Genomic DNA, 16,482 nt, shown 5'->3' on the forward strand with positions numbered 1-16,482 from the left:
TCCTTCTGCCTTCCTTCTGCCTTCCTTCCTGCCTTCCTGCCTTCCTGCCTTCCTTCCTGCCTTCTTCCTGCTTCCCTGCCTCCCTGCCTCCCTGCCTCCCTGCCTCCCTGCCTCCCTGCCTCCCTGCCTCCCTGCCTCCCTGCCTCCCTGCCTCCCTGCCTCCCTGCCTCCCTGCCTCCCTGCCTCCCTGCTTTCATTCCTTCCTTTCTTTTTTTCTATTCATTTGGAATCCTAACTCTTCCAATGCTTCATTTCTGGCTTTGTCCTTCTCCACTATTGCTTATCATCTGTGTTTCCAGATTTCCTCTAGACATCTTACCACTGGGTTTCACTCTTCTGAATCAAGATGCTTTGGGTACCTACCCTACAAGTAAATGGGAAGAGAGCTAAGGGGAGTTCCTTTTGAGTCCATTTCCTCGTTTTATTTTTATTTTTTTTTTCAAATTTAGATTAAATGCATTTATTCTTACTGCTAGCAGAAGGAAGGCTGCCTTAGAGCCAATATACAGTGTGCCCCGTGGAAGTGGAGGTTAAGGGTTTCTTTTTAAGGGCAGTCATCAGAAAGGTATTATGGATATCCACAAATACCTTTCCTCGTTTTTATTTTTAACTCTAATTATAATGACTATCTATATATGTATCCATGATTAAAATCTATAGCTATATATGGTCATGTGTGTGTGTGTGTGTGTGTGTGTGTGTGTGTGTATCTGTATATGTGCACATGTGTGTGTGCCTGAGTATAGATGTCTGTGTGAATACATATATATTTCTCACTGTGTGTATATTTTTAGGTATGTATGTTGTATGTATGTGTAAGTATGTGTGCCTATATGCCTGTCTGTGTGTATGTCTGTGCATATGTGTGTGTGTGTGTGTGTGTGTATGAGAGAGAGAGAGAGAGAGAGAGAGAGAGAGAGAGAGAGAGAGAGAGAGAGAGAGAGCACACTACATATCACATAATCTTGGTGTCTGTGTATGGGGTTGGAAAGTTGGTACAAGCATATGAATGGGTATTTTGGGTCCCGATTTACATGTTTGTTCTCTTTCATCACCCATTAACATAACAGGACCGGACACAACAGAGAAGGCCCTTCCTCTGTCTCAAAGTGACCCTTTACCTGCTCGCACCACTGAATTCACACCCTCAAGCATCTCTGAAAGAGAAAATGACTCCTCAGAGAACATCTATCTTTCAGGTGACCATTCAAGCCAGGTCTCCCCAGAAACTTGGATAAGATTGGTATTCTTATTACAAAGAAAGGTTGCCACATGAACATTCCTAACCAAAATGATAGTGGGGGTGAATTTGCCTCTTAAAAACTTTCTAGGGTGATCAAATTTTTAAATTTTAAGTAATGCAAGCTGTTTCTAAGCATTTGGTTTTCTTCAGATAAATAAAGTGCGGGTGGCTGTAGACATCTGTAGAGGTTGCTGAGTGGAAACAGCACAGACACGATGCTTTAGATAGAAAGGGGGTGTGGGAGACCCTAAAAGTAAAACCAGGGAAGGGACTGCCCATAGGCTCCAGCTGCTGCACTGAGCAGGGCACAATTATCCCGGGCAGAGTTCTGCCGCCTCAGAATTCCTTGAAGCTGCCCTGAAGTGGGATACTTCCATTTCTTAATTTCGTTCCAGGTTCACATTATCAGAAATGCCTAAGATAGGTAACTATTTTTAACCATCTACTCAGAACTGAGGATTCAGTTTTGTAATGTACAATTTTTCCAGTGACATTTGCATTATTTCAATTCTTACAAAGAGAGAAACAGAATTGTGAAATCTAGTAGTGGAATTTAAGGTAATGCCGGTGTATTTACAGTGAACCACAGAGCGAGTGGGAGTTGTTTTTCCAGGGAGGCTTGTGGCAATTCCCTCCAACCTGAATATGTCAGAGATTTAGGTTCCTCTTTTGTTCAACTCTAGATTTGCCGGCCCAGTCAGGACATCATCGGCTAACATGAAGTTGTGCACACATTTCTGAAATCACATCCTTGATGCCATTTTCTTAGGCAAACAGGTTTCCAAACACACTTTATAAGACACTGAGCGAGTCTACTGCTTTAGAGAACCATTTATCTTGGTCTAAAAAAGTAGCAAGCATATGCAGCATCAACGCAGACATTTTACGTATAATGCTGATAGGGACTGTCTGTTAGTAAGGAAGCAGGTCATCAAGGGAGCAATTCTTTTTTTTTTTTTTTTTTTCTGAGACAGGGTTTCTCTGTGTAGCTTTGCGCCTTTCCTGGGACTCACTTGGTAGCCCAGGTTGGCCTCGAACTCACAGAGATCCACCTGGCTCTGCCTCCCGAGTGCTGGGATTAAAGGCGTGCACCACCACCGCCCGGCCTGGGAGCAATTCTTTTAGTAAACTCAGAACTTCATAGTTCATCTTTATCTGTGCCACCAGCAGAGTAGTCTCTTAGAACCTGTGTATACCTCAGAGCAGACTGTTTGAAGCTCATGGAATTATGAGGCTGAAAGCCACTGGTATGGGGCCAGACATGTGGTGACCCATCTTTTCCATTTTTAATCTCATTTCATATACACAGAACGTGCATATGCAGCATCTTTCTTCATTCACACATTTAATGTACCACAGTGTTTCAGGTAGACCAGCTTAGGAAAGGCTTATGGTAGAATGGACTGGGATTAAGGATGAGTAATATTAAATATTTTTTGCCACAATTTGATGGTGAAATTTGCTTGGAAAATTCCTTATTCTTTCAAATAGAAGAGCATATTTTCTTTTCAATAGTATGTATTGCTATCTAGTGATATTTCAATAATGTGCTGAGGAAAATTTTATAATTTATATTTATGATTGATCTGTAGTTTTAGGTGTAATTAAGTTTTTCTTAGTTGCTGATATACTTAGAAAATATTCATTTTTTAAATGGTATACATTATTCAAAATTGTCCTGTTTTGAAAATCCTTACAATAAGTATTCACATGGTCACATCACATTGGAGTATAGAATACTATTTTATAAGATGCATATGACTTTTTAAACTAAATATAGAATGATGTGTATATATGTATACACACCAATATTTACTATATATTACACAATGAAAATTAACCCTCTCCAATCTTGTGTTTTAAATAAACCATTTTAACCATGACTTTCAATACTCTAGGTTCTTGGCATTTGGTTCTGTGTGAACATGTGTGTGTAAGCATGCATACATGACTGTCTCCATAAGTTTTCCAAATGCTGGATGTTATCAATTTGTTAAAACTGCCAATAGGGCGGTTTAAAATGCTTCCTGTTGATTTTATGTTTCTTCAATATTTCACAGTGATAAGCATTTTTTCATATATATTTTGGCTGTCATAGCACATCTGTGCATTCTCCTGTTCTTTCTTCATGATTTTGTAAGCAGCACTTTAGTATGTTTTAGAATTTTGGAGTTTCCTACTCTTCTTTCTGTCTGTAAAGGCACCTTTCATCCTAGTCTCAGTCTGTAGATTTGTTGGTGCATCCAATAAGTTTTCAGGGATCATGAAGTCAAAGAACTAAACTGGACATGTGCATCTTCTTGGGGAGGAATTTGTAAGCAAGAACTCAGGAGCCACTTTCCTGCCCAGGAAACTTCAAGATCTTAATACATTGGGTCATGTCACATGGTGGCAATTTTGCTCCATGTAGTTGTCTTAGAGTTGAAACTGCCAGGAGCAGCAGAGATCGACCTAACCATCTCGCTTTCTAACCTCAGGTTTTTCATTGACCACGCCGCTGCCTCACCTTTCACAGCAGCCCAACTTGCAGACGTCCTCTGCCAGAGGAGCTGACACCCAGACACTCAGCAGCCAGGCTAACCTCACCACACTCATGCCTGCTCCGGGCGGGCCTGACCCACCAGGTTTGCGCGCGCGCTTTAGACATGCACAAATACGAAGAAAAGTACTGAGAGTCGCCTCCCTTTAAGAATGGCGTGAGAAGCTGTGGCCACCTGTTCAATGTGGAACACTTGTCGCTGACGAATTAGTAATTTTATAGTTATCCTTAGGGTGCAAACCATGTGACAAAAGATGTTCTAACAGAGATGAAATAATGCTCAGGGGTGGAGGCTACCACAGTGTTCTATGTTTCTACAGTTGTCCTTATTGTTTAGTGAAGACTTCATCCTCTAGTAATAAAGAATAATGTATGTAAATCTGTAAGACCTTGAGCCAATAAACAGCTGTCAGGAATGAAGGATTTCTTATCCATAAAGGGGACTGAAAACTTATTACGATAATGTCATTGTCTGCCATTTAGAGAGTGAGAAAAAGGAGAAACAGACACAAATCTCCTATGCAGACAAGATTCCTTTTTCTTGTCTCTTCTTAAAACAATGCAACATATTCTCTCCTTTCTTGTCCCAAACCAGAGTCTTCTTCACAGTAACTTCACGGTGTCCCTTTATATGGGATAAATTTAAGGGTGTCCTTTCTCAGGCCATCATTCCATAATGTTCTACATATACATACACTCAGTGGCCTGAGTGCTTGGCAGCGAGTTAGACATGTAACAGAGGCCTGCTGGCTGGCAGCAGAGAGTCTTGCTTCAGGATAAATCAAGCATAGAGATCAAGTTCACACATAAGATAATTAGTATTTTAAAACACTAATACTGTTCCCTTGGCCTAAAAGCCACCACAGGCAGTCTACACACTTCAAACAAGGCAAAGAGAGGCCTCTTCTGATCCTACCACTCCAGCAGAGCAAAATGGACCTAGTTCTTTTTAGCAAATCCATAGACATAGAAAGCAGAGAAGGAAAGAAGCCATGAACAGAAGCATGCTCTGAGGGCTGCTTGCCACACAAACCAACCTGCTCTGCCACGAGCAAATAATTCTTCTTGGCCCATTGGCTAATTTCACTAATTAAAAGGTCTATCCCGTGCAATGGATATAATTAAAATGGAAAATGCCATTCTTAAGTGGGTGGCTGAGATTACCTGCTTAATAAGGAAAATGTAGTTTTCAAATGAAGGGGGGCTCTAGGGATTCTGAAGACAGTATAGCAGGGTCTCTCGACATCAGAGGCACAAGAGATGATTGGGAGGGACAAGTGTCTATAAAGAGGGAGAAGCAGTAAGTAAGGTGGAAGGCTAGTGGGGGGAATTGTCTGCTTTTGAGATTCCACAGGCAGCCAGTTTGTGTCTAAATGAAGCCTGAAAAGGCTGCCTGCATAACCCTTCCTCCTCTCCTATTACTGTGGATCCTTCCATTGTTTCTAGAACCAGTGAATGGATGCTCCATGTAGTCACTCTATGCCATGGTTTCCTTACAGCTGGGAGCGTTCAGTGGTGTTTGAAGAGTAGGCCAAGAACAAACTCAATTGGCATGGAAATTCATTTCCACTTCTCAAACCATATGTGTGATGACTTATGGATTCAATCCATCTGCAAATGGGAGATGTTTGGCATAGTCTTAGCAAAGTGCTTTAGAGAACAGCCACAGGCCACTGAGGAGACAGAACACTGTGCACCCAAACACACATACACTGACCTGGAATGTGAGGCTAAGTTCATATCGCTGAACCTGGGGATCTTGACAATGAAACCACCAAACAAGATCCCCAGTAGGAGCTAGCTCTATTTCTTTTGCATTCCCCATGTCAGCTAGCACAAAGCTAGTCACCTGATGGGTGACTATACATGGGTTGCTTGTTCCTGAGTGCTGGCTGTGATATATGGGGGAAACATGTAACAGGCATGAAATGCTCTGATGCCTGACAGTGAATTTCTAAGCAGGATATGCAGCTCTTTTAGCTATATCACTCGGCACTCTGCCCAAAATTGGGAAATAAGGGGATTATATCGGCATAATTGGCAGTGTGCTGATATAAAACCAATTTGATATCTTCCTGGCATGGGAACCTTCTTAGTAAAATGTCGTATTTTGACCAGAATCCAATAACGAGGAAAAGCCGGGGCTCTGATGCCACACAGGCAGGAGACCATTTAGCTCAATTTCAGGGAAATTGACTCTAAGCACCTGTACACAGGGCTTCCCTCCCCAGAGTGGCACAGCTACCTAGGCCTTTAAACAGGTGCTAGGCCACACTTCCTCCTGGGCAACCTCCAATGGCCTTAGCATCTCCAAGACAGCATCCTTCTCTTCTCTTTGAAATACTTTTAATATTACAGAATGCAGCACTTGACTAGGAGTTTGGACCTCCTTGGGCTGTCCAAGCTGTTTCCAAAGACCCCAACTATTTTTTTTTTGTTGTTTGTTTGTTTTTACTTTTTCTGTCAACTGGTACCTGAGATGTACAGGTTTCTACGTGTCTTCCTCTGAGTTCATCTTTCAGCAAGTTCTCATATTGATAGCACAGTCTATAGAATTAGGACTATGGGATGGGTTGGGTTGTGGTTAGGGTTTGGTTAAATATTGTGCTGCAGTAGTAGGTATACCAGATAGTTCATTGCTCTGCCTTAGTTCCATAATCACATCCATGTCAGCATGTGGCATGATGGAGTGACAGTGTTGGTGACCCTTCTGATTACAGGTGCATCAGGGGAGATGACTACATTGGGGACCGTTCCTGCAAACACAGCCCTTCCTGCAGACACCCTCACGCTTGCACGCAACAGCTCTGCTGCCTTACCTACACACACCTCCAACATCAGCACCACAGATATCTCCTCAGGTGTGACCATTATGTGGCATCTGTTTTAGGCTATGGAGGCTCCAAACTTGAGTGTAACTCTTATTTTACTCCAGATACTACTTTCAGATTTCCCATCTTTTTTTATCATCTTGATAAGAAATTAGGCAAAAGAAACTTACGAGGAAGCTTTTTGGGAATAAATTCAGTTTTACTATTATTGTAAAGTTCATGACAAAGGAGTGGATAATAATACATTCGTGGCCTGTAGCTCTGGGATCAAATCCATCTGCCTCAGTTTTCTAGACAATCTAGGACAGGTAACTCTGTTTCCTTTCTGTGAAAACAACCCTAATAAACTCATTTCATAATTGATTTGAAGACTACACATGCAGCAGGTTTAATAAAAAGGATGTAAGAAAAGCAGCCATTGGTCCCACTAGTATCCAAAGTAAGGAGAGCTGTAATTCAACAGAAAATGCTCGTTTGAGGAAAATTATTTTTTTCAGGTAACAATTATACTAAGGAGCGAATAACTTGCCCTTTAAGTTGTGATCTAATATTTGCAATTACTTGAAATGTGTGTTATCGGAACAATTTGTGCATAAGTCTTTGGCTCACTTTGTTACTTTGGAAAGTATCAACTCAAATGCAGGAAGAATCACTTATCTTTGCTAAAGAGTTTGTTTTTCCTCAAGTTTCAAGGTACTCAACGTATTGACCTTTATCCTTTTGTTCATTTCCTTGCAGGTGGCAACCTTACAACCACTGCACCAACCACTGTGGGCCTTGCAACCCCTCGCCTTCCAAGCACAATAGGTGACAACCTTACCCCCAGTCATGCAGGCACACCTCTGCCAGGGCTGGGCACATCCTCACAAAGCTCTCTGGCTGTCTCTACTTCAGGCTGCCTTCTTAGCGGAATCTTGAGCTCTAACCCTGATGGTCACAGAGCAGAATCTAGACACTGGTGCAGCACAGGTGTAGCTGAGGCCACTAGGATATAGTGTCCCTACCATGCCTCCCCTGTGGCATTTATGAGGACCCACATAAGCAATAGCCAAGTCTGTTAGAACGTATGACTCTGAAGGGCAGATGTAGTGTATGAGGAGGAATTTTATCAAAGCCTCTACCCTGGAAGATCTGTGGCAGTGACATTGGTTAGGGTCAGGAAGACAGTGCCGGCAAGCCCATCATTCACCCCAGATTCTTCCAACTTTGAGAAGATTAGCAGAAATCCTTTGGCTTGCACGGACTCAGACTCCCACCTTTTCAGTTAAATTAGTGCTTCTCATCCTGGAGATTAAATGACCCCTTTCACAGGAGTCGCCTAAGACCATCAGAAATATCAGATATTTATGATTCATAACAGCAAAATTATAGTTACAAAGTAGCAACAAAAAATTTTATGGCTGTAGGTCACTACAACATGAGGAATTGCATTAAAGGGTCACAGCATTTGGAAGGTTGAGAATCACTGAGTTAAATTCATATATTACAATTACAATTGTAATCTTACAGTGAGTGCTATTACAAGGTAATTGCTGTAAGATCAATTAGCTACCCTGAATCTTGTGTGTGGTAAGCATATAGAGGTTAAACATGGGAGCAAAGCAGTCTTTATTTATTAACATCATCTGATCAAAAACAAAAACACAACATTGCTTCATAGGGGTTATAGTTAAGAAAATGTAGTTTGAGACCAACAAAGTGAATGAAGACTTTTAAAATATTTTGGCAATTTTTAGATTTGGTCCTGTCACCAAGCTGACACCAAATCTGTACCTCAAAGTCTACATATTGCAACAGTCACAGTTCTGTTTATTTTGTATTTTAATGAAGATAATTTATACTTAGCTCATTGGTTTATAATATTTGCATGTGTGAGGGGAAAATAAGTCATTAAGCAAACTGCATTATGTATTCAGCCTAAACTGGAAAGTCTATGAAGCAGATTCTCAAAGATGAACACAGCAGATACATTTTAAAATAACATTTCAATGATTTGACTCTTTCCTTTTTCATCCCTATTACAGCTACCACTCAACCCAAACCAACATGTGGTAAGTTTGTTGACCCAAAGGTAGCCTCTGTCGCTTGGGAACAGCATTTCAATCATTTCTCTCTTTCTTCTTAATGCACTATTTCTATTTTTCCTGGCTAGTTCTAGATTTTAAGAGCCACTGTCTTTCCTTTTCTTCCTCCCCTTGTGGTGGAAGCCAAGTTTTTCTTCATGGCCCATGTTACCCTTCCGTATCCTTTTGAATCTCAGCACTGCAGTCAGGTCTCCATTCACTCAAAGTCAAGGTCAACCTCCATTGGTTTGTTTCCTTAACATGATGTCTCAAGTTCCAGCTCCCTTGCTCTTCCTCTGTATCACCAACTCCTCACTTACACTCCTACCTTGAGTCAAACGGAGCTGCCTTTATCTTTAAGACTCCTGATGTATATACCTTGCTTTTCTTCCTCTGCATTTGGAATTCTTTCATATTCCTCCATTTTGGTGCCTGCATTTATTTTCTGACACCTTTCTCATACTTGAAAAATCAATCGAAGTCATCTAGACTTTCATGTCCTCCAATCTGAATAGATGTCTCTCATTTTGCTCTTACATTATTTGCTGTCTAATCTTATTTTACATCGTTGCTTAGCTCTTGTAATTCGGTCTGTGTCCATCTTGGTTTAATACCTCACCTTCTAAAAGCCAATTTCATCAGATTTGTCTTTGTACTCTTAGTATTTAAGACAAAGGGCATACAGTTTTGCAAAATAAAACGAGTCTATAGGAGCTTTGAAGATGAGGATAAAGTGCTTGCTGCACAACCGTAGGGACATGAGTTCTGATCCCCAGTGCCTATGTAAAAACATGAACTTGGCAGCAGGTGCCTGTCAGCCTAATGCTGGGGGGAAGGTAAGAGGATCCCTGGGGTTGCTGGCCTGATACTGTTGCTCAATCAGAGAAAGACCCTGTCTCGTAAAATTAGATCAAGAGAAATAGAGGGAGATGCCTGATGTCAATCTCTGGTCTCCATACTCATGCACACATGTGTATGTGCACGCCTTCACATACATGCACATATATACATGTAGACACACACACAGATACACAAATACACAGAAATCATTTTTAAAATGGATATGTAAATTAATAGTTGTTTGAAAGAAATTTTTGCTAGTCAATAGAAATTGTTGACACTAGCCAAAAGGATTTATGAAGGATTTAGTATCAAGCATAATAATATTACAGATGTAATGCCACCAGTGAGAACTTACGGTCTCTAATTCATGATGGGGGAACTAAATGGTTTATAAAGACATTAAAAAAAAAACAAGAGTAGTTATAAAGCAAGGATTAGTTTGCATATGCGTTTACTAGATAAACTGATTTGTCAGTTAATTCAACAATTAATTATTGAATTCTTGCTAATAACAGAAAGATATATTATCATGGACCTGAGTTGATTATAATGATCAAAATAGACTAGTTTTGGCTCGCAGGGCCTTTACAGTTTAGCAAGCAAGACAGATGAAGTCTAATAATCATCTGAGCACAGACTGGGATCCTTCATGGGAAAGGAGAATTATGAAATAATGACTTAGGGGCACGTGATACAGTTCTTATTTTTACATATTTCTGAGGATATTGTGTCACAGACTATAATCTGATTTGGTGATATTTTGGTGTTTTATCTGCTGTTCTTAGCCTCAGTTTGCTAATTCTTCTTTTACTTCTGTTTGCTGTATACATTAATAAATTCACTCTTTTGTAGGTCATTCTCTGTACAAAAGAATATGTTAAGGCATTATTATCCAACAGCATCTCATTCATTCTGAACAGTGATAATTTTCTTTTTTTTTTCCAGATGAAAAATTTGGGAACATTACTGTGCATTACCGCTATAACAGCAATAGTCGGGTTTTTGAGGCAGAGCTAAAAAGTAATGAAACCCACAAAATCCCATGTGAAATTGTGGCTTGTAAAGAACTTAAAAAACTACAACAATGCTCAGATGAAAGATTCAACTTGTCTGATAGCTCATGTACTCCAGCTAAAATTATAGAATTGGATGTACCACCAGGTGAATGCCAATTTCTTTCTATCTGTGTATTTAGAACAACTGTGTGATTTCATGCATGTGTTATGGTGTTTCTGGGGGCTAATGTGGTTAGAGAAAAAGAACTGGGGAGAGAGAGAGAGAGAGAGAGAGAGAGAGAGAGAGAGAGAGAGAGAGAGCGAGCGAGCACACGAGCGAATTGATAAGTATGAGTTCCCTGCTGAGAACACTGGAGAACACGAAGAAATACATACTTACTCTTTAGGGGCATCACTTTGTTTACAAAAAGATTCCTAGCTGAGCAGTGGTGGCACATGCCTTTAATTCTAGCACTTGGGAGGCAGAGGTTGGCGGATCTGAGTTCAAGGCCAGCCTAGACTACAGAACAAGTTCTAGGGCAGCCAGGGCGACACAAAGAAACCCTATCTCAAAACTCAAAACAAAAAAAAACAAAAAGACAAAGCAACAACAACAAAGAGGTTCCTATGGATTAAAAACAGCCTATTTTGTGAAGTAACTATTCATGAGATTTCTTGTTCTTCTTATTAAATTCAAAATGTTCTTTGTCCTCCCCTGCCTCCAGAAGTTTCTTATGTATATTAGGGAAAATAACAAACTTAAACATTTAATGTTCTTAAAAAAAAAACAAAACAAACAAACAAACAAACAAAAAGAAACCAAAGGGAGAGTTCTAATTATGTTAATACCAAAATTGTAATCCCAGCATGTGGAAGGCCAAAGCAGGAGTATTTCCATGTGCTCAAAGCCAGCCAGGGTTACATAGTGAGTTCCAAGCTAGCCTGAGCTACAATGCAAGATGAGACTGTGTCTCCAAAACCCAAAACAGATTACTAAACAAGCTTTAAACCCCAAAGACATTTTTTTCAAATGAGAAAAATTGACTATTTTATCTAATTGCTCCCTTGAGTTGTGGCATGGGTCCTGCTGAAAAGCAGCACACATTTCTATTAAAATATGTGGTGTGGAAATAATATGTTTGATTTCAGAGTATTTAGTGAGAGGGGGCACACCTTCACACTAGGAACTGTAACCTAAGGGCACTTCTATGTTTTATTGACAGGGCGTGAGAACTTTATCCTGCATGACTGCACAAAGCCAGTAAACGCTGATACCACAATTTGTTTGCAGTGGAAAGAAGAGAAGTTAACCTGTAACAAAGGAAATCTTTCATACAGATTTCACTGTGATAAAGGTAGGATACTGAGTAAAGAAATTCTATCATCAGAAGTTATTCCAGACATGACTTAAATGTTCTTTCTATATACTTGCCTTCCTCCCCTGACCCTCAGTGATCTGTGGTAACTTAGAATATAATAACTCCAGTATCTGCCACTGAAACAAATTCACAAAATAGAAAAAATAAACAAACAAAGCAATTATGGATGGTAACTATAGAAAAAATCAAAAGTAATTGAAAGAATTTTCTTGATTACTGTTATGTACCAGACATCATTGAAAGGATGAGAAGATGAGAAAATTATAAGAGTAATGGTATCCATATTCTCTAGACAGGAAGCAGGGTATTATATACATTCAGAGGTTATTTTCTTATACCTCAATCAATGAAAATTATTTGCAAGTTCAAGAATATTCAGGTAACAAGGAAAACATGTGCTTCTGGGAATGAGCTTGAATTTCTACAGAGTAGAGTTTCTTTTAAAATATATTTGAATTCAATGCGATGGACTCTTTGTCTTCCTGACATCAAGCCACTTGCCAGGACACACTTGACAAGACAGAAAGATGTATGTTCAGCTCTGTGCACACACACAGAGGCAGAAGAGGAAAGTATGACCCTGATTGTCATCATCATGCCAATGGGAAGATACTGAGCTATGCTTTAATCAGTGTGTCCAAAACGGGAACAAATACATAATGAGCTATCAATTTTAAAGATGTAAAAGAAAAATCTGCTTACGCAAAGGCTAAATTAGTCGTAATCCTGGTTTCTCTACAAAGTTGAGTGTAGTAGTGCTGTTTGCAGGATCTTGGGCTTATTATTCCATCATTTGCAGAGGCTTTGCTCCAACATTAAGTCTTAAACACATGGCATCAGAAAAGCAGTCCACACATTGTGTGTCACTTCATATACTCACGTACAATACTTATTTCTTGCAGATACTTCAAAGCACTCTCAACGAATTGAGCTTAGAGGTCTTGAACCCCAAAGAACTTACCATTGTGCTACAGAAATCCTCTATAATAACGCAATAGTTTTCCAAGAAAATAAATCTGTGGAGACGGATTTGGGGAGTGAGTACATTACTTACATTTATAAGATAAATAAAATTTCTGTTTCTTTTATGGGATTACATTATTTGGGGAACCACAGAAAATAGAGAAGAAAAATTTTAAATTGATTTTAAGGTGAATTGAAAAATAATTATGCAAAACTAAAGTTGTTCTTTTTCTGTTGTTCAAAGTATGTATGTTGCAAGACTGCTGGACACAGTTAAAATGGTTTACATGGATTGTTTCCATTTTCTTCATTTCCTTTTCCCTTCCTTTTATAACATTCTTCACTCTGGGTTCTTACACCTCTTCCCCTAGTCCTGTCCTGCTTCTCACAGAAGAGGAAAGTAAGTAAATCGACCAGTATAGCCCTGGCAAATCTATGTGCAGAATATAACACAGGAACCGTAGCTATCAAATTGCTGGCAACATCATTAGTAACAAGGTAAAGCTTAATAAATGGAAAGGGGTTCCATAAAATAATAAGATTTGGGAAGACAGAAGTGAAAAATTCCAAATAAATTTAAAATTTGCTGGTAAATGTTAATTTGAAAAAGGTGATTAATGAATGATCAACTATGAAGAAGACAAAAGGTGCCATTGCTTACAAACAGTAAAGTCATTTCTACAATAAAGATTTGTGTTTATCAGTGGAGGGAAAGGAGAAGAGAAGCAGTAGGAAAGGGAGAAAGCAAGTGAGGGAGGGAGAAGGGGAAGGAGGAAGAGAAGAGGTAGAGAAAGACAGAGAGCGAGAGTTGGAGGGAGGGAGAGAAGGATGGAGGGAGGGAGAGAGAGAAATAGAAATAAAAAGCTAAGTATGATGGGAGATATTTTAGGTGCTTGGGAGGTTGAGACAGGGTGATCCAAAGTTGGAGGCCTGCCTGAACAACTTACTGAGACCTACATAGTGTATGAAGGCTTGCCTGAGATAATGCAATCCTGTCATTGAAAACAACTGGAACAATAACAACAACGCACTCCACAAAATATGTTATGACTTTCTGGTATTTTACTCACATGATTCTAATTTGTTTCATAGCTGAGGACAAAGGGATGCCCAAATCCATGTCTCCTATCCCTCCAAACTAACATTAACTATATCAAGAGCAAATAAAACTGCGGGGTAACCAGACAAGTTTAATATCATGTGGGTAGTAAAAACTTCAAGTGAGGCCAGGGAGATTGTTCAGTGGGTAAAGGTGCCTGCTGCCAAGCCTGAAGACCTGAGTTTGTTCACAGTATGCACATGGTAGAAGGAAATAACCAATTTCTGCAAATGTTTTCTCACCTTCACATGGGCGTGCACACGCACACGCACATACACACACACACACACACACACACACACACAAACATGGACACACACACATATACTCAGACATGGACACAGACATACAAATAAATAAATAAACAAACAAAGATTAGCACAACCTTTTAAAATCAGTGTAACATGTGAATCTTTAAAAAGTCTATATTTGATAAAATACAAGTCATTTCAGTTGTTTTAGTATCCCTAAAGAGAAAGGATATCAAATGGCCATCAGTCATTGTGTCTCAACACGCACAAATGTTCCACTGCTCTAAAAGCTAAAGTTATGAAGTACCTAATTAAAAGCATGTGAGCTACTCTGTGTATCTTCAGAATAGGCAAGTTTGCTCAAGAAAAAAAACAAGAATCATAAAAAGATCTATAAAATTGACTTCATAGTTGAATACCTCTTTGAAGTGATTGAAGGAAATAGCATATAAATTGTGTACTGTGGGAAAGTACCCATGATTTATTTATACTTGATGTGGACCATTTCCCAAAATATATAGGAATAACTTCAGTTACAAAGCAAGACACCAAATATTCCAATTGAAACACAGGAAAGCATTTTGACTGTGCATTTCACAAAAGATATACAAATGGTGACTAAGCCCATGGAAAACTGCTGAGCCTTATTAACCATCTGGGAAATGAAAGTCAAAACAAGATAGAGATTGTATACATAGCCACTAACAAAAGACTGACAACATTATTGATGAGAATGTAGCAATTCACCCAACAAAAGAAGAAAGACTGTATCTGCATAGGAAAGTGGATTCGTGAATATGCATCCACTCTTAGAAAGAGCCCAAATGGCTCACAAGTGTTTAATAATAGAGAAAACATGGAGTATGTTAATGAAGAACACTGCTCATCATCCCTTGCCCTAATGAGACAGTTGCCATATAAAGATAAAATATTCATTTAGACCATAAGTTTGGAAATTTCAGTCTAAGGCACTGTGGCACTGGGTCTCTGGTAGGGCCACCAGTTAATAATGGTAGGAATGTATCTTGAAGGGAACTACTCATCTTGTGTGTCATGAAGGAAAAAGAAAAGAGAAGAATAGGGACTCTTGATTCCATTTGAGTGTTTGCTTCCAAGGACCCAAAGATTTTACACTAGGCCTTATCTCTCCAACAGCCCACCAAGACATGTTGTGACGTTCAGCCACCAACCCACAGCCTTACTGATTACTAAAAAGACATAGTTATAATGTGTAAAAATACAGTCCAAGTGCTATATTAAAACCAATGTAATTTGTGCAAAATATTACTGTTTAATTCTATTTATATATAATGAATACAAAGTTACATTCAATCTACAGCATTATGAAGTAGACCAGAGAATATGTGGTATCTCAAGGGAGCTCATTTTGACTGTCAAGTGACATACAAGGACAACAGAAATGTTCTATATTAATTGTAATGGTAGCACACATGGATGCATAAACTCATAACTCATCAAGCTATACCTTAAGCAAGTGTCTGTGAGTGTAAATTGTGTCTCATTAATTATATTTAGATGTTTTGCCCAGCAATATCTCAAAATACCAAAATATCTGAACAGTGTCTGTGAAAAAAGAATATTCTTAGGTATTCTTCAAATCACTGGGATCTCTAGATTTCCTACTGCTGTTTGGAGAGAAATATACTCTGTGAAAGAAATCTAGTCAAAGGAAGCAGCATAAGTCTAAAGACTTCATTGAGATTTTATTAATTCACAATCAGTCAAAAAATGGCTGTTAGTGATTCCAGGTTGTTATGTAAATACTATTTTTTCAGTGTCTTATTTTTTCCATTGTAACTCTTTTCTTTTTCTTTCTTTTAAACAGCTCCAAAGAAGCCCCTAAATGTTTCATGTAAGAATGTAAGGGAGAACAAAACATCAGTTACCTGGACTCACCCTGCATCTTTACTCCATGGTTATTATTTATGTTCCAATAAGACCAAATCAGGTAATTTTGTACAATGTAATTCCCACAAAGGAAGACAAATCAAGAATTTTTAAATGCTGGCACTATGGTTTTAGCCAGGGAGTTACAGGGCTTTTATGTAGATGGTGAGAGATTTCTGTATGTCTCAGTTTTAGAACTGTCATTAACAAAGGACTTTCCAGCTTCAATGTAGCAAAAAGCAAGAATATTCCTAACACTTGTTTATTTTCCTTAATCTTTCTTAACTTTAATCTTGACATTAAAGCACAGAGAAGGAAAATTTTCTTACGAATAACATGTTGTCCCATCTTGCAAATATCATGTAATT

At 39.0% G+C, this 16,482-nt stretch overlaps 1 protein-coding gene across 5 annotated transcripts in view; it reads left to right on the top strand.

Annotated features, from left to right (window-relative positions):
* Positions 1-16,482, top strand: part of Ptprc (protein tyrosine phosphatase receptor type C) — a 106,859-nt gene that overhangs the window by 49,133 nt on the left and 41,244 nt on the right. The window contains exons 4-12 of one of the 5 annotated variants that reach the window (XM_037211364.1): positions 1,071-1,199; positions 3,721-3,867; positions 6,503-6,643; positions 7,352-7,420; positions 8,638-8,664; positions 10,465-10,680; positions 11,738-11,869; positions 12,796-12,930; positions 16,053-16,175. In XM_037211364.1, coding sequence (XP_037067259.1) covers positions 1,071-1,199; positions 3,721-3,867; positions 6,503-6,643; positions 7,352-7,420; positions 8,638-8,664; positions 10,465-10,680; positions 11,738-11,869; positions 12,796-12,930; positions 16,053-16,175 — 1,119 coding nt within the window. The remainder of the gene's footprint in view (positions 1-1,070; positions 1,200-3,720; positions 3,868-6,502; positions 6,644-7,351; positions 7,421-8,637; positions 8,665-10,464; positions 10,681-11,737; positions 11,870-12,795; positions 12,931-16,052; positions 16,176-16,482) is intronic. The other 4 variants (XM_037211366.1, XM_037211365.1, XM_037211367.1 and 1 more) reach the window with 4 other exon arrangements.

Source organism: Peromyscus leucopus, chromosome 15, assembly GCF_004664715.2.
Source record: "Peromyscus leucopus breed LL Stock chromosome 15, UCI_PerLeu_2.1, whole genome shotgun sequence".
Classification (NCBI taxonomy): Eukaryota; Metazoa; Chordata; class Mammalia; order Rodentia; family Cricetidae; genus Peromyscus; species Peromyscus leucopus.